Source organism: Rhodnius prolixus, unplaced genomic scaffold (genome assembly GCF_049639745.1).
Source record: "Rhodnius prolixus isolate KJV_2025 unplaced genomic scaffold, Rpr scaffold_11, whole genome shotgun sequence".
Taxonomy (NCBI): domain Eukaryota; kingdom Metazoa; phylum Arthropoda; class Insecta; order Hemiptera; family Reduviidae; genus Rhodnius; species Rhodnius prolixus.
This window is the reverse complement of record NW_027411625.1, coordinates 16,340,740-16,362,967: the sequence shown is the minus strand read 5'-3', so window position 1 is coordinate 16,362,967 and position 22,228 is coordinate 16,340,740. Positions and strand designations below refer to the sequence as shown.

At 36.9% G+C, this 22,228-nt stretch overlaps 1 protein-coding gene across 5 annotated transcripts in view; it reads left to right on the top strand.

Moving 5' to 3' along the window:
- The window catches only part of pnt (ETS transcription factor pointed), a 126,907-nt gene that overhangs the window by 7,277 nt on the left and 97,402 nt on the right, over positions 1–22,228 (top strand). For 4 of the 5 annotated variants that reach the window (XM_074138537.1, XM_074138539.1, XM_074138535.1 and 1 more), the window contains exon 2: positions 18,491–18,596. In XM_074138537.1, coding sequence (XP_073994638.1) covers positions 18,491–18,596 — 106 coding nt within the window. Of the gene's footprint in view, positions 1–10,726; positions 10,814–18,490; positions 18,597–22,228 lie in introns of those variants that run through there. The other variant, XM_074138536.1, reaches the window with a different exon arrangement.

The window sequence follows — 22,228 nt, the reverse complement described above, 5'->3', positions numbered from 1 at the left end:
TTGGCTCCAATAAAGAAAGTGAACTCGACCAAAGATTGAAAATGTGGCGCGCAGAGCTGGATGGCAGGACGCATGTGGCTCTCACCTACCAACCACTAGACTGATCAGTTTGGTGTAGAGAACTAGACTCCACTATGATTCTGTCACACAGTATCTTGCTGACAGAGCGATGTAAATTACACAGTGCGTATGTGTGTTAACCAGCGAGGGCATTGGCGCCCAGAGCTTTTTTCATGCAATGCCGGCCTCCGGACAGTGTTCTCTTGTTACGGACAACAGTGAGCATAAGAATAAGTTTTCGGCAATGAGTTTTTTGAGGTCAAGAACACAAGAAATGTGTTCAGCATGGTCTGGATGTTTTTATGTTGAATATCTAAAATTATAGGTCACAGATAAATCAAACGGTTTTGTTTTCGCTTCGGATACAAGGGTTTTGAGAAAACCGACTTTATCAAGTGAAGTTTCAATGTTTTAATTCATTTTTTCGAAAATGGTTGTTTTTTTTAACTTTAAATTCTGGTTTTTGTCATTGTGCCTTTAAATAAGTTACATCTGAAACTATTTCCGTCTGTTTTATTGCGTTGTGTCGGCTTTGGTTTTTAATTAAAGGTGTTTATATGACAAGTTCATGTGGAAAGTACTTGTGATGCCCGCCTCTGCCCTCCACATCTAATCTATAGTTTGACGTGAAATGATAGATATTACTTTGTACGTTCTAGTTATTGTTTCTGAGGAATCTTGAGTTTTGATAAGTTTAGAAATAAAAAAAAACCTTTACGCCAACGTTTCGAACTATATTTAGTTCTACTTCAGGGCTGCAAAACAAAAAGGAGAGATCTGGGTATTTAAAGATTCATCATTAAAGCTAAGCCATTAATCGCAATACAACTTGAAAATAATTAATTTGGAAAACATATATAGTAACTAATGTTAATGGAATATTTCTACTAGGCACGTAATATAGTAATTCAGATTCAAACTAGTTTTAATCATATTTATTTATAAGTTTGATTTTCCCTAGAAGTAAGAGAAATTAAAAAACAATATTCACTGGAGTATTTAGGAAAGGAATAGATAAGTAGATATAGTGGGAAGTAAGGCTTGTGGAGTTAGAGCGGAGTTTATTTAAGTAACGCCGAGAGGCACCCTCCAGATTGGGACAAATACAGCCCACACCTCCAACCTTCACAATCTAACTCACCTTCTGAACTCTATTGGCGCAAGAGAAAACTTGAGTATTCTGCTACTTTCTCTTACCTCCATTTTTGAGGGTAAATTTTATTGAAACGTAGAAGTTTATTGAAAAAAAAAGGAAAGATGCTTGACTACAGTGATACATGCATCTACCAGAACAAAGTGGATACTCTAGAGAGAAGTGTGACGTCACATCTCCACTTTTTAGTTTGCTTTATTTAGTGGATTCGTCAATGTACTCTGCGAAATAGTTGCAATCTAAAGTAAAAGGCCCTGAACGTACCTTACGTCTTAAGTTCAAATTCGACTTTTTGACGATTGGCCAGAAATAATTGAAAAATCGGGAGTTAAGGTTAGACATCGCGTATTTAAAAATATTCTACAATATCTTTGATTTCATCTATTGTAGCACGCATGTTTCACTGCGGGTTTCAGACCGTCATCCACTATCACAGGTAGATTAGTCAGTTTGGTGTAGAGATTTCGACTTCCTTGTGTTTGCTGACACGAAGCAAGTGCGAGACAGAGACATAACATGGACGAAAAGGCTTCGAGTCCAAGATCGACACAATGGGGAAGCTGTAACGGCTCATCACGGAATGTGCATGTCAGGAGGAGACAATTATACCTAATAACCATTCTAGGCACTTTTTTAAATTTTATAAAATAAATTAATATTAACTTCCTTTAAAAATGGCATATTCAAACAGTGACACAAAAATAGAAGAAAATTTTACTTCCCTTTCCGAAAAGAAAATCGCTAAAAAACGGGAAAATGTATAGAGTAGCGCGGCGAGGTTCGGGGCAAGAAAACTCATGCGAGTGATCACATCCGCTGTTTGACAACACGAAACATGATTTCCGACGATAATTAGGAAGAGAAATGAGTGACCGAATTCGTGCGAATGTTGATTTGTGTGAATTCCGCGTAAAAGTTTATCAATGCACTCGCAGTAAGTATCAGTTTGCTGATCTAAACAGTTTGTATTTACCTAGCGATAAGGCGCTCAAGTGGCAATCTCCGTCGTGACACACGTCAGGCGACACCTTGTCTCGGCCACACTGTTCCTACTTAGCGCGTCTTCCCGGGAATGTATCCGTTTGATATTTTTAAAATTTTAATTTCTTAATTTCAGGACGAAACGAGTGTCATTTTGCACCGTTCCAAATTTTACATTTGACCACATTTTGCTATTTGAATAATTATTAGTTGATTAACTGTAGTCCAAAAAGGCCTGTGAAGTGCCACATATACACAAGAGTTTAGATAAGTAATCTCAAACAATTTATCCGTTTTTATTTGTATCCCTGACCGGTTTCAGACTCTCATCCACCATTAGAGGTAGATTAACCAGTTTGTTGTAGAGATTTCTACCTCACTTATGTTTCCGTCTCGCTCTACTCTTGCTGACTGCGAAATCTCTACCTCTAATGGTGGATACTGGTCAGGGATTCGTGCCTGTTATGGTGGATAAAGTCTAAGATATTATCCAACATTGCAAACATAACTAAAGGTTCAATGTCTTAAGATTGTTGAGGTTTAACTGAAGTGTGTTGGTTATCCGGATGCGTCTCGACAGTGATGGTTAGTTGGACGGGAAACATGTCGGGAAGAATACTCTGTGCTCGCAAGAGGTATAGAGACGTTAAGTAATCAGACTCCGTCCAATGAACGAATGTTAACAGCGCGGGGAAATGAGCTGAATGCGGGACAATGTATCTAAGTGCGGCAAGAACTGTTCTAAATAAAACAGCACACTACTTGGCACTTCACTTTCCTACTAACTAAACAAACAAGCAAATTTGTAGGCTTTCTCATGGTAAGTGGAAGTATAAGTTTTCTCTTATTTCATCACAATAAAAGGTTGATCGAGAAAAAGTGTACGAAAACACCAAAATTTGATGTTTTTTCTCTTTTTCTATAAAAGATCAAATTACCAAATTTCCTTTAAAATATAGGGCAAATCTTTATGACTGTAATTTTTTGCAACATTCCAGATCCAATAGATTTCGGGAAAAAAGTTGCTGGAAATGAGCAAAAACTGAATTTTAAAACATTCTTCTTCTACTCGTTAACTTTGTTGTAAACAACTTAGCACCCAAACGAACGAACGGATTTTCACGAATCAGGTGTCATTCAATTCGGAATTGTCCTACAACGAATGGTTAAATTTTTGAAGGTTTGCGAACGGTTCAAATTTAAAACCTTTATATCTCTTTTTGTATTGTTCTGATTTTCATGATTTCTTTAACAAAGTTCCGATTTTAATTATTCATTTACCAAATTGTAGAGAAAAGTCGACTCTATAATTGGTACAAATAGAAATGTTTTGGTGATATTAATTATCGAGATATTGAAGGTTAAATTTTTGGATGTTTTGCAAACCGTTCAAATTTCAAACGTCTGTATCTTTGTTTTTACCGTTCTGATATTAATGATTCATTTACCAAATTGTAGAGAAATGTCTTCTCTATAATTGGTACAAATAGAAATGTTTTGGTGATAATAATTATCGAGATATTGAAGGTTAAATTTTGGATGTTTTGCAAACCGTTCAAATTTCAAACGTCTGTATCTTTCTTTTTACCGTTCTGATATTAATGATTCATTTACCAAATTGTAGAGAAATGTCTTCTCTATAATTGGTACAAATAGAAATGTTTTGGTGATAATAATTATCGAGATATTGAAGGTTAAATTTTGGATGTTTTGCAAACCGTTCAAATTTCAAACGTCTGTATCTTTCTTTTTCCCGTTCTGATATTAATGATTCATTTACCAAATTGTAGAGAAATGTCTTCTCTATAAATGGTGCCTGCAGCAATGTTTTAGTGATAATTGTTATTGAAATATTGAAGGTTAAATTTTTGAGGTTTTGCACACTGTTCAAATTTCAAATGTCTTTATCTTTATTTCTACCTCACCGATATTAATGATTCATTTACCAAATTGTAGAGAAAAGTCTACTCTATAATTGGCACAAATAGAAATGTTTTGGTGATAATAATTATCGAGATATTGAAGGTTAAATTTTGGATGTTTTGCAAACCGTTCAAATTTTAAACGTCTGTATCTTTCTTTTTACCGTTCTGATATTAATGATTCATTTACCAAATTGTAGAGAAATGTCTTCTCTATTATTGGTGCCTGCAGCAATGTTTTAGTGATAATTGTTATTGAAATATTGAAGGTTAAATTTTTGAGGTTTTGCACACCGTTCAAATTTCAAATGTCTTCATCTTTATTTCTACCTCACCGATATTAATGATTCATTTACCAAATTGTAGGGAAAAGTTTACTCTATAGCTGGTATAAATAGCAATGTTTTAGTGATAGTAGTGATTATAATAGTCATAATAAGCCATAGAAATTGCCGTTTTGGATAATATCGGTAGGCCGAAAGCGGCAGTTTGCTGAATCAGTTTTTGTGTCGAAAATGATGCTGTAACCTAGCTTCTTTTCGAAAACTGCCTTTAAAGGAATTTTCAAAATAGTTATAAATGTTGGAAAAGCGTGTGGCGTATGTTCGGAGTTTACAGAAAAAACTAGTCCTATTTTCCAGAGAGTGAGCAACCCATTGCGGAGTTATCTGGTTGTGATATTTTCTGGTTGTTATTTCAGTAACATACCTAACCTTTTCTGGTACAATTTTTTTAATAAAGGTTGAACCTCTTTATATATGCAATTTGTGAACCATATTGGATGAAGAACGTTGAAGCTGTTAATTTGAAAAAATAAAATACTTTTGCGAAAGAACCGCGCATCACTACCACATCCATATTTATTTATTTTTTAACCTCCTCCTTCGCGGTCATTGGCTACTTCGGCCATGCGACATCTGGCAGCCCAGTATAAAATATTATCCATATTTATTTATGAGACTTCGAAAGGAAAAATTATCAATTATAATCATAAATTTTATTACGAAAAGTCGTGTGAGTGTTCACAATAGATTCGGCGTGTATAGCGCTGACAGTTTGAAACCTCCACTAACCTGCGCGAGGGGTTGGCTGCCATTAGTTCATTCAACCGACTGGTTCTGGCCCGCCACGCCTGTGTTCAGACCTCGTCAATGAGTATCACTACAACTATTGTGATATTAAACTGTTGTAGTTTTTTGTTATGTCTGGCACGCTATCTTTACTATTACTATTAACGGTTTGGGTGAACATATAAAAAACTTGGTTTTCTTACAGCATGCTAATCTTTGTACTACAGTCGATGTACGAAGTGAAAAACGAGGAAATCTGTTGCAGAAAGTCGCTCTTGCGCTTCATCCATCTTCTCCATATTGGAATTCCCTCATCCCTTACATTACTACATGTAGTCAACATTTTATTTCAAATGAGGATGTAAAAAATCACTTGTACCAGTTTTTTGCAAGTAAAGATCAGGTTTTTTAAAGCATGGACTCATGCTACAACCAGCAGAGATTAAAAATACAATTTAATCATAAATTGAATTAATTAAATTCTAATCAGAATTTAAGCGGCAAAATTTCGTCCTCTTATTCATATGGCAATTAATTAGTGATCTAATTATCAAATTTAATCGATAATCAAATCGATTTAACCACTCACTATATGACTTTTCAACTAATGGTTCGGACCACGTTTTGGCGAGGCCATGTGTCTGAGTATTTCCAACAAAAAGTGTTCGATAAATTTTTTTCAGACTTGGACTTCACAAGCATACGATTCACTAAACCAAGATGGGTTACATTTAACCGTGTTGGTGACTCGCTAGACCTACATAGTGATCTTACGAGGGGTTAAATAAGGTTTTCTAAACTTCCATTTAGATATTTTAAGGTTTTACTGCCTCTAAGTATTTGATTATTAAATTTCTAACCAAACTTCCAAGAAGAAGGAAAGAAGGAAGTGCAATCTTAAAGAAAGGCATTTTCTGCAATTCACTATGCATTTGCCATACGGATTCATTTGAAGCTGATCTAATGGCGTACTTAAGCTCAAATATCAGTTTGGCTTGTCATTGTTTTCTTAATTAATAGTTTGGTTCAGAGAGGATGTGTTTTATTCCTCATTTATCAGTGTTTTCCATGAGCTGGTAAGTTGAAAGTATTGCTTGTTGCTCCTCCTGTAAACTATCTATTATGGCTATTTGTTTTGCAGATTTCAATGACAAAAATCCTATTGATTTTGGTGCACCCATCAAACAATTACTCCAGGAGACGTCTTCCGAACTTATTCCAAAGACCGTGTTGCTATAATCCTCAAGCACTCTACTCAACAATACACTAAGATGTGGACAAAGGGAGTCAACCTCACCGTTTTTGGAGAGGGTCTATGGGAATAGAAAGGGAACAATAGTTGAAGAGAGAAGATATTTCAAAAGTTTTTCCTAATTCTCCAAGCACTTTATACATTTCACGGCACTCGTATTGGTAAAATGAAGGTGCCGAGTTTAAGAAAAGTGCTACTATTGATGGAGATGAGGCACCAGGTCGGTAGAGTGAAGGTGCTTTGGCCCTGGTTCAACCTGCGGCAAAGTTGTGAATATAAAAATTTAATCACCTTAATTTTGATTAAATTAAAAACTTTAATCGTCCTAAGTGGTTAAAACGTAATTCAGACGAAAAGTGTAAAGCGCACTTCAGCTCAATATCAATGACAAAGGGAATATATTGTAGATGAAAGGGAAATAAATGTAAAAAGTGGTGCGATCTAAAAGATAGAGGTGGCTCCCTGAAGCGTCAATGTTGGCCATAAAGAGAAAGCGTCCTGTGAGAAACTGCGAAAGGCTGGCGTTTCCTGTGATTCGCTCAACCCAAGTGGTTGCACACATCAACTATCTCTGCAGGCACTACTAAGCGCTTTGTGTTGGTGTGTCAGTATTGAGTGTTAGACTGGGATATCCGCAGGGACCAGCGGATCCTTGGATATGTGGCTAGTCCTACCTATTCAACGTTAAGAGAGTTACTACAGAAGTATTAACAGCAAAACTGGTCACTGGGTAGCACATTTCTATAATTGTTAATTATTAATTATTAGAGCTACTAATAACTTCCACACACTTCACAACAATACATTTAGTAACCATTCTGCCCTGTCAAAAAGAATAATTTATAGACTACATTGTGTATCTTTTTGGGATCACATATATTTTGCTCATCCTGGTGATGGCAGGGTATATCATTCTTTTCTTATTGGAAGTGTGTTAGACATTGCAAAAGCAAGGGTACATTAGTCTCCGCTGTAATAGTGGACAGTTCCATTATTCGCCTTAAGGGAGTACTTCACAACGTGTTTTCCTGCCTTGGCATTGAGAAACGTCTCATAGTGAAAGCAGTGTCCTGTAACAGGAGAGAAGGCCGACGTTCATTAATCAGAATTATGTTATTTTAAAAGCGACTAATTGTGGAATACGAGAGAGATCATTATGTCAAAAGAAAGAGTCTGCTGTATTCAGGGCAGACTACTAGATTGTGGACGTTGACACTGGAAATGGCCACTTTGCGGTCCCTCTGAGTGGTGAAGTGAATATCAAGTACAGAAGGAAGTATTTCCTTGGCATCTTCTTGTACAAGCTCTTCAGGAGTCAACACCCGCTATATTTACTCGATATGTTCAGCAGTGAGGACCAGTTAGATCTTAGAAACACCAGAGTAGATAATACTCAATTCTATATTTCTCCATTCAGAACAGTTACTTGCAGAAATTCAATCCTCTTTATTCTGGAACTCTTTACCTCCATCTTTAATCAATAAAACAACCTCTATCAACCTTTAAAATTGATTTGTATAATTTTTGAATGTAGGTATTGAAAGATGACTCCAATTAATAAGTTCAGTTATATTTATTGTTATTTAAATTTAATTTAATAGCTAATTAATAATACAATAGTTATTTGTATGTTACATAATTATCTGAACTTTCAAGTTTATAATATTGGCAAAGGTTTATCTGTGAAACACAGAGAGCTTATCTTTAATTTCTTTCTGTAATGTATTTGTCTTTTTGTTGTCCTTAAGGGATACTGCCCCAGGACAAAAGAAAGATTTCTTTTTCTCTCTTAGGGTGTGTGTGTGTGTGTGGTCTGAAGGAGAGTTGTGAGTTTGGAACCTTGAGAGTTGTGAGTTTGCAACATTGAGAGTAAGAGAAAGTCGTGCGAGGGATTTGTTCTGTTCAGTTAAATTAGAGAGTTTAGGAACACAATCTGGGAAGAGCCCGTGTTTTCCGTTACCTGGGATATCGCTTCATGTAAGTTTATAGACGTATTTTTTTTAAATATTCTTGGGTAGCGTTATCCACGCGTCTTAACCGTTTTAGGCAGCCCAAGGCCTATTTTAAAACATCGCATGCCATCAGATATCTCCCTCTTCTAGTCTGACAGCGAAAAAGAGCGTTAGGCGTAAAAGTCCAAGGAATCTAAGGGTAAACTTGTAGAACTGAGTTGCTTGTGAGAGAGAATCGTCTCAGGTTCACCTAGATTTTTTTGTTAAAAATATTTTTAAAAATGAATTTAACAATAGTTCGTAAATCAACAATTTTTCAAAAGGAATAAAGGTATACTTAAAAATTAATTAGTTCCTGTACATTAGTTAAACAAACGGATGAAGAATAAAAAAACAACACAATACTGAAATAAACCTTCAAGCGATTAAAAAAATGAAGAATTAGCTCATTGTGACAGGGCAGCACAAACTGGCTGGTTGACTGAACAGCGGCAGGTGTCGAATTCGCAAAACTGTAGAAGGCGCCCATATCCAGGACACATCGCGTTCTGCAGCAATTACCCAACTATATATTTCCGGCTGATTTAAAATAAAGCTTCTAGATTTTAAAGAACAAGAAATAGGCTTTTAGAAAATCAAAACAATTTCCTTTCTTCTTTAAAACTCTAATTTATTTATTTCTCTTATCTCTCAAAAACTCAAAAATGCAATATCGCGGAGAGTGTAAACTTTATATTTCGTTTGCTTACACGCAACTTGTTTCAAATAAGATTTTTACCAATCCTTGCCGAGGGCTGATGCTGGTTTATTTTTCTCTTTTAGGATTACACCTGAATACGGAACATAAATTGAAGTATTTACTTCATTTTACTTGAATTTTCACAATTTAGATCCTTTACTATTCTGGGAAGAATTTTGTTTTCATATTGAAGTAATAGGTGGAAGGGCTGCATAATGCATTACCTATATACCTGCTTCGGATGTGTGTGGAGATAGTGTACGAGATGTAAGTTGCGGACAATGTTTGTTTTGCGGGCTGTTCAGGTAGTTGTTTCTCAAGAGACGGAACTGAAAGACCTTTTTTACCATGTCCATTTACTTTCTTAAGCCTAGAAAGTATGGCGAGTGGGTTTCCAGCGGAGTTCTTAGCGGAAATTACTGATCATCGTCAGCGAGAGGCTGACAAATTATTCTTGGAACAAATTAAAATAAGAAGAAGAGCTTAGTTTATAACATTGACAGTCTGTCTTTGATATTTAGGGGGCTTGAGATTCGAAACTGCACAACCGCTGGTTTGCTCATACGATAATAAAATAAAGCTGCTTTTGGCATTGAACACGTGTGAAAAGACTTGTATTACCCAGAAGTAGTCAATTTTCAGGCATGAAACTTTCAAATTTGTTTGTATTAAACTAAGTTGTAAATCATTTTCACATTTTGGCAGTTAAAGATGGTGCCCAATCATAAAGCAAATATCAAAATTTCAACATTCCCCTAGTTATTAACAGATACACAGCGTGACTCGTTTGTAAAACCACTTTTTCGTACTCAAAGGGCGTCAAAATGGAAAACAAATCTGATGAGTCACTGAGTGCGCAAAGCTTGGAGACCGAACAATCAGGTATAGGCAGAGATTCGTCAACTGGTAGAGTCACAGGTAGCGAGTATTTTCATTTGCTGATATTATTCCAATGATGCTTTTTTAAAAGGCTGTGTTCTACATTTACCTATGGAGGCTTATCATATGGAGTAACATCAAGTGGCATCTCTGGAATTTCAAATTTAAGAAATCGTTAAATGGGAATAGAATTATACGAAGCAGAACTTTTTTCAATTTGAAGTAATTAAAACAAAAATGATTTCAAGGAGAATTCTTGGAGATGTAGGATTAAATTGAGGCTGTGTTGATGGTGTTATTGGGCATGCAGTTTCTTTAAACTAGACACATGAGCGTTGTGGAAGCTTGAATTTATGACAGGCTTGCTACATCAGCCAGTTAACTACAACTATTGTATATTCAGCAACTTCAATGTTAAGAGACATTTCTTTAAAATTAAATTGTAAGAAAAGTCGGGTGAGTGTTGAGATAGCCTCAGAAGCCGGTGTCTCGAGATTACAGTTTGCTATTCTGAACCATTTTTCATTTAGATTACCTTGCAATATTTTTGGCGTTCTGAAAAACATACTTCCTAATATAATAATCATTAAATTGATGAATTCTTCGTATTGTACCGTATCCGGCTTAGTTGTAAACATCCTTAGTAGGTTTTTTCTGATTTCCGCTACATCTTACAACTTAATATCCGTTTGATTCATTTGCGTTTGTGCTGTCACGTAGTATAGACACGGGCATGGCATCGAACGATGGAGAGCGAGTTTTCGTCATAGACCCGGACATTTTGTTTGCAGATGATCTGACCAAGGTAACTCAGCACTATTTTTTGTTTTTTTAAAGCTTATTTATTTGTACATCGGAATTAAACATTTATCAGTTTCCTCGAATAACAGTTCTCACAGTTGTAAATTGCACTTTTTGTTTTCGCTTCTATTTAAAGCAAGTATTGTAAAAGAGCATCGTAACAAAAATATAAAAATTGCAGACTTGAATCTTTTAGCAATCAACTTCCGCTACAACTGGCCATTTCCAGTCATCTCATTTCCAACCCGGCTTATACTCCAATTCGCCGACAATACCGAGCCTAATCCGGAACAATGAATATGTTGCTGTGAATTTCTTGAGACTAGAAGGCGCCACGGTAGCCGAGCGGGTTAAGAGGCGAGACCTGCAAACCTAATATGCATTGTAGTACTGGGTTCGATTCCCGGTGGCCTTGGATTTTATTTAATGGTTAAATGTGAAATAGTAAAGTACGTTTGCTAGTACCCCGTCCACGACACTTAGTAAATGGTAGGTAGACGTTAAGCCCCGCCTGAAAACATAGGCGATTACTTTACTTTACTTTTTCTTGAGACTAGAAAGCCATGAGTGCCAGTCAACAGCCAGAACTTCACACTACCTCAAACTTCACAGTTAGTTTTGGTGCTCCAATTGGAACGACAAAAAGTTGGACTTCTAAATTCCCCAACCGGTACTACCACTTTACCAATTTTTATTTTTTTGGGAGGGGGAATTTCTCGAAAAGTCTTTAAATTTGTTTTATTCAGTGCGCACAGATCTATGTTACGCACGTTTTATTTGAAATATCTTTCAATAAGATATGTTTATGGCCACTTTTGGGAAAGAGGTTAGTTGGTTAGGTTTGCCTCTGACGTGCCATTTTAGTTCAACTCCACAATGTATGATTTCACCATCTTAATAGTAGAACTACTATTAGTCAGTTGTGCCTGCCCAGTCCAAATGAATGAACTTTCTAATTTTTCGTTCTTTATTTACAATTTATTACATTTACCAGCAATAACCTGCAAATGTGTTATAGACCGTGCCGTAGAGGAATTTAACTGGAAGTTAGTCAATATTTACTACACTTTTCTATACAAGAAAATGCTTGAGAAAACATAATACTGATTTCTCTTATTTCATCGTTTTGTCATTACAAACTAATTATTCTCGATTTTATTAGATTTAGCCTCAATGGATATTGAGATCGTACCACCAGCAACGTCTTCAAAATTCTAGGCAATCTTTCAAAAAGGTCACCTCCAAGTATGTTTTTTTCATCATCCTTTATTTCATCACCAACCTTAGATTTAGAAAGCAGATCCAAGCATTTTCTTTTTTCTGAATAGAAAATATTTTCGTAACCCTTTTTTTAGAAGGTTCACAGTAGCAACTCGAATTTTCAAAATGTTAGTTACTGCCGCCGAATCAGTTTCGTTGTCAACATCTTGAGTAAGCCTACTCTTCATTTTTTGATTTTCTCACACTAGGTGTGGGAAATGTTGCGACCGCGCCAAATTTTCAAAATTGAGTTTCCACTGAAAGTCTCTGTTGAGGTTCTCAGAATGCGGAGGGAAACCCGTTTTCAGAAAATGAGCAGCATTTGTCTGTGTGTGTAATTGTCGCCTCCGACTCCAGGGCTCTGGCCAAAGGCAACCTGCAATGCTTTCATGCCGGGGGGCTTCCTCTTGGAATTGCAGCCCTCATCCTCAACATTACACGGTCTTCACTTCCTCCAATCTACTGGAACATTTAAAAACAAATCAGCGGTACTCCAGAGGCGTAGCCTCCTCATAGGATCCAAGGCTGATGCTCACCAAAATATTTTTCATTAAAAAAAAGCAACTGCTTTTATAAACAGTAAGTAGATTAACTTCCTAAAATTCAGCATACAATTGTATTTCGATAAAAAATTAAGCAAAAAAAAGTCATTTTGAATTTCATTCTATGCGAGTAAACGAAGCTTGAACGAGGGAAGGGATTAGCTATGCGGTTAGCGTACTGGACTCCCACGCGGAGGTCCCGGGTTCGAATCCAGCTGCTGACCCTTAGATTTTCTCTTCCTAAGAGCTTCTTACAGCTCACTGTCCGATGATGGACAGTGTTGTCTGTAACGAGAGAACACTGTCCGGAGGCCGGCAGTGCACTGAAAAAAGCTCCGGGCGCCAATAACCATAGATGTTGACGCGCCTTAAATCATAAAAAAAAGAAGCTCGAACGTTCAGGAATTTTATCAAAGGCTAGTTTTTGCAGCCTCCCGCATTGCGCAGATGATAGTTTTGACGTTTCGAAAGCTATTCGGCTACCATCGGCTATCGTCGGAGAATTAGAAGCGCTTCAAACACATTTTGTCCAGTTCGTTTGTCGTTGCTGGACCAGAGAACACGTCGCCGAGTTCTCGCGTTTGCTTGCAACTTTTCTTTTTTGTTTACGTGCGGCTGATTATTGTCTATTGAAAAATGAAAAGTATTTCTTACCAAATTATGATATATATATGTGTGTGTGTATCAGACATTGGCTTTAATTGTAAACGAATACTTCATTAGAATCTTCGCCTTTTTTCATTCGCTGATATGATTCAACTTCTCTGTTTTAAAATATGCTTGATGTATAAATAAAGTGCAAAAAGGTTTCATGTATAATTCCTCTCTTGAAATTAAAAAATCAGTCACATTTCTTTAGAAACGTATTACTGATTTAGAATTGAAGATTTCAAATAAAAGATACCAAAATAGAATAACCACGCTATGCTAATGGTTACTAGACAATTTGGACAATTTTAATTTTAATTTTTGCTGGATGAAGATCGTGAGAATGCTGAACTGAATCTTCCTTGGACCATTGACTTTAGGGGGTTTATTGTTCGTGTAAGAGAACCTCAGGGCAAGATAATGTGGAACACGATCGAGTACTTGCTCTTACCGGCATTAGAGAGAATCCATTCAGTGCTGGTGCTGCCAGTTAGAATGGAATCTGAATTGTATTAATCCAGACTGGAGTCTCTAGCGAGAGCATCTTCCGGCACAGAGGAATGCTCCGCAGCTTTGGCAGTCTTCCAGAACTCACATAACCTATTGAATATTTAAAATTAAAACTACAGTCTACTGCTTAATAATCCTTTCCATTTTATATTACTTTCTCTCCCTCCTTGCAAGCGGAAATGCTGCGATCGTGTCAAATATTCTTAATTAGATTTTCAAAGCCAGTATTTATTTATTTGTGTTCTTCGTTGATAACAAATTTCCTTGGGGAAGTAGATATTTTATTGAACTTGTAGAATGTACTTGACGGGGCTGAACACGGTGTGCCCAAATTTTGTGGAAAACCAAGAGTTGGTTTGTCGAGAAAATAAACTGAACTTAAACGACTTCGACTTGCTGAAAATTCCAAAGGTTGTAACTTGGAAAATTGCTTCATAATAAAAACGGAAATGAACAAGTTTATTGAAAATTTGGTTAGATCCGCAATGTAACCGTTCAGTTTGAGAATAGAAACACGAGTGACGTCAAATTCTCTCCACCAAACTGATTAATCACCGCTGATGGTGGATGAAATTGCGAAACCGGTCAGGGATCACTGAACGTGCTACGACGGGTAAAGCCAGCCATGTAGTTTATCCTTTGAAGACCAATTTTGTAAATTGGCGTTTCCTGAAAACAGATTTTCATGTATCTAAAAGCAGCTACCACTGTCTGTCCGGTGATGGTGGACAGTGTTGTCTGCAGCGAGAGGCTGCTGTCCGAAGAAATGTGATGGCTCCGGGCGCCAATGACCTTATAAATTAATAAATTATTATTAATGGGCGTGCTGCTTGCTGTTGTTTTCCTAAACTTTGAAGTAGAATGTTTTGTCTATGCAAGCCAAGTTTCAATGGCTATTTCTTTAGTTTTAATTTTTTGTCCACAATCGTGGGTTTGATGGTGGCAGTATTTGCTTACTGATATAACACTGCGGGTGTTGGTTAGTCTGTTCACTGACATTTAGTGCTCCTCAAAAGGGTTTAGGTCCTGAGCAAACACTGTATTCTGGCTGGCATCAAGATGGCGCATAAATCGACGATATTATTTTGCACTGCGGACCCGACCACATTTCAGAGCAAATCGTTTGAGTGTAAATCTCTTGGCCCTTTTTTCCTTAGCTTTCGAAAGCTGTCTCCTCAGAAAAAAGTCGCCCCGATTTTGTTGGGATTCTTTAGAAGATTCATAAAGGAGTCATTTATTTTAGGGAAACGTTCTGCGACATTACGGCCCCCAAAACTATCGATTTAATCATGTAGTAAAAAGTCAAAGATTGCTGAGTAATCTGAGATTGTATTTGGAGCTTTCTGCTAGTCCAAACCAGATGGTTTCAAATAGGTTTTTTCAAAACACTTCCCCCATAAATGAAACTCGTCAATTAATCGGGGTCGTCTTACATTTGGGACAACACAGGATTTCCGTTAAAAACTTCTTTTTTTAATTAGATAAGATCGGTTGGGGTAAAAGTAAATATTTCGTATTTTGTTCTATTGCAGCGAAATATCAAATTTCTATAAAGAATCCATTTAAACTTAGTTACTGTGAGTGGAGCTGGTTGTTTTGACGTAAGTTGGCCAGCCGACTTGCAGGAAGTTGCGCCTGCTTTCGGAACAGGTTTGCCGTGTAAAAGTTGGCACCACTTATTCAATTTCCTCTCCATCTAGAGAAGATTACAACTGTTCTTTTCTCTTACTTTATTAAAGTCCATTTCTCTCATACTTTCTCGTAAAAGGGAAGTTATTACATTCGATTTTGAGATTTCACCAGAAGTCACGTATCGAGGCGCTCTGAAAATGTTAAAGTAGTTTTGCAACTTAACTGAACTTTATTAGAATTACTATGTTTACTCCTGAAAATTACGTTGTAATATAGTAGCTATGAAGGCACCACGGTAGCCGAGCGGTTAGAGGCTAGATCCGCAAAGCTAAGATGTACTGTTGGTCTTTTAGTGGGTTCCATTCCCCTATCTAGGCCTTAGAATTTATTTAATGGTTAATATGAGAATCTAACAGTTAAGTATGTTTGCTAGTCGCCTTATTGGTAGTTGGACGTAAAGCCTGCCTGATTAATTACTTTTATAGTTATAATGAATCTAATTCAAATTCATTGGTGCCGGTTGGGCCTGCAGTGCTTGGATAATTTCAATTTCGTTGGTTTTATCTTCGTGCCGTTAGTTTATTTGTTCGTTATTGTTTTTCGTTCTTGATCGGTTATGGGTGCAGAGAATTTTACTTCCACTTTTAATGTTTCTATTGTGCACTACACCTTGCTGACTCAGCTAGAAAGTGGGTAACATGTTCGAAACAGTTGAGTCCCAGAAGTGTGACAGAATCAATAAAAGCGGAAGATTTTCAACTCCCTAATTTTTGGTGAAATTAAAAATGAATAAAAATGTGAAACAAAATCTTGGATTTAATTGTTACTAGGTTATACCCACTGAACATTGTTACATTGTTACTGTTTTAAGTAGTTTTTTACTGTTTTTCCGATTCACAATAAGAGAAGCTTTTCTCCGCTTGATTCAGCTGCTTGCTCACAGATTTTCTCTTCTTAGGAGCTTTTTACAGCTCACTGTTCTGTGAAGGGATAGAGAGAACACTTTCCGGAGGCTGGCAGTGCGCTGAAAACAGCTTCAGGCGCCAATAGTTGTAGCGCCAATTGATGCCCCTTAAATCAATAACAATAATAACAGAAAGTCGTTAGTGTTCACACCATATTTTGGCATAAGAATGGCACTTGTTTGTTGAAAATTCTGAACTCTTATTTGATTGCAAATTTCCTCTTTGTGATGGTAAGAGACGATACGATAAGAAATAGACCAATTTTATTATCATTGCACTAGTTGAAGTTTATTTTGGAAAGAAACTGATCGCTTGCCGGGTCGTTGATAGACGCGAGTTTAGTTGCATAACGGATATGATGGGAAGTTGTTCGTTGCATGCTGTGATGCAGGCGAAAATATTCTTCTATTTTTGTGTTTGAATTTTCCTCCGAAAGAAAATGTGTATCGAGGTGCTCTCAATTTCTACTGTGAACTCAAACACGGCTTTCTGTTACTCCATCACAGTTCTGCTTGGCTAGATATAGTGCACCATCCTCGAAAGACGACTAATTACGAGATTTTTTTGGGGCTAGTGAATCCGCAAGCCGTCGTAGTGCATAAAGGTCCGCGTTACATTGTTAAAGATCGAATGTAGATTAAGGAACTCGCTGTGCTTTTTTAGGGTACGTTCACAACGGAGCTGTGAGCATAGATGATAGCGGAGATGATAGCAGTGATGCATCAGCGCTTATAGAATAACCTAGTACATTCTTATGTGAGCGTGCACAACGAAGCTTCGACTAGTGACTCATACTCGCTGGTATAAACGAGCATAGATGATAGAATTGAATTTTTCATTTTTCTGCTAGCTGAACTCCAGTATCGGAGCTTCAAAATGGACGTAGAAAAATTATTTAGTGCTGTCTTTACTCATTATTTTTTGTTATTATTTTATTATTTACTTTTAAACAATATTTTGTTTTTTAAATCGTGCTTACATTTATTTTCATGTGTATTTATTTGTTTTTTTTTTTCAATAAAATCATTACTAACCTAAGAGTAATCACTAGTTTTTCTTCTATGGTTTTAGGATTTCCATGACAATTTTTCCAAAGTTTTCTTAATTTTGACCTTATTTTTTCTAAAATATAGTCAAATGTGGGTGGACCCATCCTCACATATTAAAAAAAACGATCCGGATAATTTCTAAGTTCCTCATATAAATGGTGAAATTCACCCAAAGTTCTTCGTTTTTTATTTATGGGCTGTACATGATATTTTCTAAAGCGTTTTTTCTTTAAAATATACCATTTCGTGGCTGCCGAACATAAAAACTCTTCTTCACTACTCGGACATGTTGCGTGTATCACAGCTCCGTTGTGCACACTAATCAGCGATTATATTTTACTCTATCAGCTATCATCTCTACTATCATCTATACTCACAGCTCCGTTGTAAACGTACCTTTAGACTCACTAATGAGCAGAGATGTTAAGGGACAACTTGAGCCATTTTTCTTCGTATTGTCGCGGGGGCTGTAGAGTATTATAGTTTTTATATTTGAGTTTAGGAACAAATTAAAGTTGTCTATTTCATGGAGGTTAGTATTGGCAACTCTTAAGTATCGTTTTTGGAGAATATAGAAGGCGAGACTTTGAATTTGAAAAGTACAAGTTTTAGAATAAAAACACGGCAGAACAACGGTTTTATCAGCTATCAATAGCTCTGCTGTAAAATTTAAAGTAAATTGGTTTTTGGGAAGTGAGGCTTTCCGATAATATTTTTAAGGAATCAAATGATTCAAGATGAGTTTAGGGAATGCTAGGAAACTCTAAAATGGGAACTATTCCTTACAGGTTAGATGGGGTTATGTCGGACGATATAAACAGCCACGGTCTTACAATTTCTGTCGAATGAGGGTTGGCCGTCTGAATAAAACGGCGACCCGACATCTGTGTGACTGGCGTTCGCCGGTCTTCACATCTTTCAGACAATACTCCGCCGGATAGTGAGCTCCCAGGAAGAGAGAAGTTCCACCTGCTGGACCCAGAACCAGTTCAGCTTGCTTCTCGCTAAGCTAGTTCATTGCAAATTTAATAGTTGATAAGTTTTTTAGATAATTAATATGTTTGTTTGCTTGCAGTTCTGCTTGGACGAGATCAAGCAGGAGCAGGTGGACGAGGGCTTCGGTGGCCCTATGCAGAAGGTGCCATCAATGTCAGATCTTTCGGACACGGAAAGTTCTCTTGGTAAGTCATGGTTGCATTTCTCTCATATCTTATCTGTATTATTTTACGTTCTTGAAGAAGCGCATCAAATAAGTAGAGAGACCAGTCTTTCCCGAGGAATGCAAGGATTAGGCTGTGCTCTAGGCGACGCAAGAGATTATCCTAGTTATCACCGAAAAAATAGGTAGCAATGAACCATGAAGAGGTTGCTTGTACGACTAATAGCCTAATTTTCAGGCGGCTTCTATTACGAGAACGATAGAAGCAGATTTACGGAGTTGGCGCATGAAGTTGGACTTCAACAGGCTGCCAGCAGACTGCTACTTGGCCAAAATCGATGTTGCAGGTTTTTATTGGTACCATAAATAAGGAATAAATCGAGAATTGGCTCCAATAAAAACTGGTGACATCGATTTTGGCCAAGTATCATCCAGCCTGCATAGTCTGTTGAGGTCCAGGTTCATTTGCTATTTCCGTACATCTGCTTCTATCGTACTCGTAATAGAAGCCGGTGAGTTATCCTTTCTTTAAACATCCAAGTTCAAGTTCTCAGAACACAAAGCTTCTATTTGATTGGACAACCCCCTTGTGAAGCTTCATCACTTGATGGTCAATTGATGGCCGTACCGATCCCTTCGCTCGTCTTTAAGATCATGGCGCCACAATTGAATTTACGAGTAAATAGGTAGATTCAAGAATGTCTATCCCATTTCGGTCTCATAAAAAGCACAATTTTGCTTCAGACTTCTATTTTTCCCCTCCTAAAATTGCTAATAAGTCATAAGATGTCATCATATTTTTCTAATTCGCAGAACGCCCAATAATAATAATGTTTTATTTATATATACAAAAAAGTAAATACATTTTCGTTCAAAGTAAAAAACCATTCTGCGGCATGGAAATTCCGTCTGCCGGTAATAAACGCCCTACAGTAGTATTGGTTGTTTGAATGTGACGTTATATAAACACTTAGAAGATTAATCTTTGCAAACATCAAACTCTGCACTTTCCGAAAGTCATTCTTAGATTTTCCCTTTGTAGCTGCTTCTTGCAGCTCACGGTCCGGTGATGGAGAACACTGTCCAGGCGCCTATGACTCTTCAATTTCTTTTTTATTTTGAGCTCATGAAATGAACATTAAGAAAAATTTAAATAAAACATAGCTAATAATTAATAGAAATGTAATTTTTAAGGGAAAAGTTTTAAAGAATTTATTTGAAGGCGAGTCAAAATTTAAGTTTATTGGCGCCTGGAGCTTTTTTCAGTGCATTACTGGTCTCCGAAAAGTGTTCTCTCGTTGCAGACAACACTGCCCATCACCGGACAGTGAGCTGTAAGAAGCTCCCAAGAAGAGAAAATCTAAGAGCCATCAACTGGATTCGAACCCGAGGTCTCCATGTGATTCTATATTATTTTTAGGCTACATTCACAAGGAACCTGAATTAAAATTGACAACTTATGCAATAATTACACTTATGAAAGTGGGGGGAAAATAAATTATATAATAAAAACAGGAATAAGAAGAGATTGTGAGCTGTGAATGTGAGAAAAAGAACTGAATAATCTCTTATTTGCTCTGTTAAATTAAAAAATAAATAATAGTAAAAAGAGAAAGCAATTATAAGAAATATTAATAAATTTCTTTATGGAAAAAAGACAGACCTAAGCTGTTGTATTGCATAACATTTAATCCCTTGAGACATCGTTGTTAACTATTATTAATTCCACAATAATCTTGCCACCAAGAATCACCAATTGGATAAATAATATCATAACCACAAATAATGATAATTGTGAATCTAATCTTAGTTCATGATATAAATATTAATTATTTTCTGTAATTTCCTATTGACTACAAACAAATACACGTTATTTATTCGCTTTCTTTAAATTAACCAGAGAAATAAAACCCTCATATTGTTCAGTCTCAACACTAAATAAAAGAAAATAAATTTATCCTTGAATGAGGCTAGGCTGGAACAATGGACAAGAAAGTGAAACTAGGGATCCTCGTGAGTTTCGCATGATCTTCAGCGGTAGAAACACCCACTGAGGTGGCATGGAGAGGCAGGTGGTGCACGTCCTGCTTGAGCTACTGTGTAAGTTGGGAATAAGAAGAAGCCTGGCGCCAGAGATTTAACGGCCGTAATGCTTCATTTCTATCTAGTTATAGCAGAGTTCTTAGGGAAGGAGTGGAAAGAGCGAAAAACTTCATTCTCATACTCAGGGTACATCCCCCCAGAAAAATTATGGATTTTATGAAAAGAATATTTAAATAATTTATAATTTTGTATTCATAATACTGGATTTTTGAAATTATAAGAGAAAGTGGCGTGAGGAAAGGAGAAATTGGCCTGGTCTAGTGTCTATTAGAAGTGTGGAGCGCCGAGGCTACGTAACCACCACATCCTCATTACGGCCCCACATTGAGGCCCGAGTTCTCCACTCTAATACCGTGTTCTACACACAAACTACTGCAATACCAACCGTTCTGCTACACTTGCAGACAGTTATCTGCCGGCGTCCTTCAAGATTTCCTTCCCTCAACCTCCTCCTTACCATTCGCGTCAGCATTGATGAAATCGCGGTCAATTTTCTGAATTTCAAAAGTGATGCTTTACTCAATTCAAATTTCAGTTTTTTTTTTATTTTCTCGAAAACTAATCTAACGTTTCTTTTTAATTTTCTATCCACACTAAAACTTTTTGGAGGCTCCTGGGATAGTAGTTTAATTGAAAGATAGTTGGCTTCAATATTACACATGTGATTAATCCTTTTAGCTGAGTTGGTTAAGTCCCGTGGACTAGTAAAACTGATATCCTAGGGCGTTTGCAACCTAGAAAAATCTTTTCAGGATAACTTAGTACCAGAACAATTGTACCGAAACGAAATACCAAATTTGTGCTTTATAAGGCCTTTTGTACTTTGAGATATTCTGTTCTCACTGAGTGCGTGCTAGTTCCATATTTACTTCTTCAGAGGAGGTCCTTAAAACGTAAATCCGATTGAAAGACAGGATTGCAGTACTTCCGCTTACAAGGAGTAACCAAGTAAAGGTGTTCCAAATAAAAATTGGTGTGAACACTCACAGGACCTCTCTCTGGTGCAATGAAATCTCGAGTTACTTAGTGTTTAATACGTGAGATTAGCCTGCACAACACTGAATTGACACCTTTAAGAAAGTCCGCCGCCCTTATCGCCCAAAGAGCTCTTATTCTTATGGGGAAATGTTCCCACAGCAGTTGTGCAATGCGCAAATTGGGGGGCTCTGAAAACCTCAGGAGGGTAGCTCATCTTATCTGAGCATGCTAGGAGATAATGAATCTACATATGCACTTTATTTACTAAATAGTAGGAGTAAAAAGTATGAGCTATTTTTAGAGCGTGAGGCGGCATTCAATATGTGGAGAGGATATTTCTTAAATCGTAGTGTTTGCTTGTAAAATGTCGGGTTGTTGCGAGAGTGGTTGGGAGCAGTAACCTGATAGTGTTCAGAAATCCGATCGCAGCTTGGTGTAGCGGAGACAAGAACACGCACCCTCTCAAATAATGCTTTGTTTGTTTCGTTCACCAGCATCCTTTGTCATACAACAAGTTATATCGATCTTCAAAGGTGTGAAAAAATCTCTTGTGAAAACTCCTACAAGAATCTC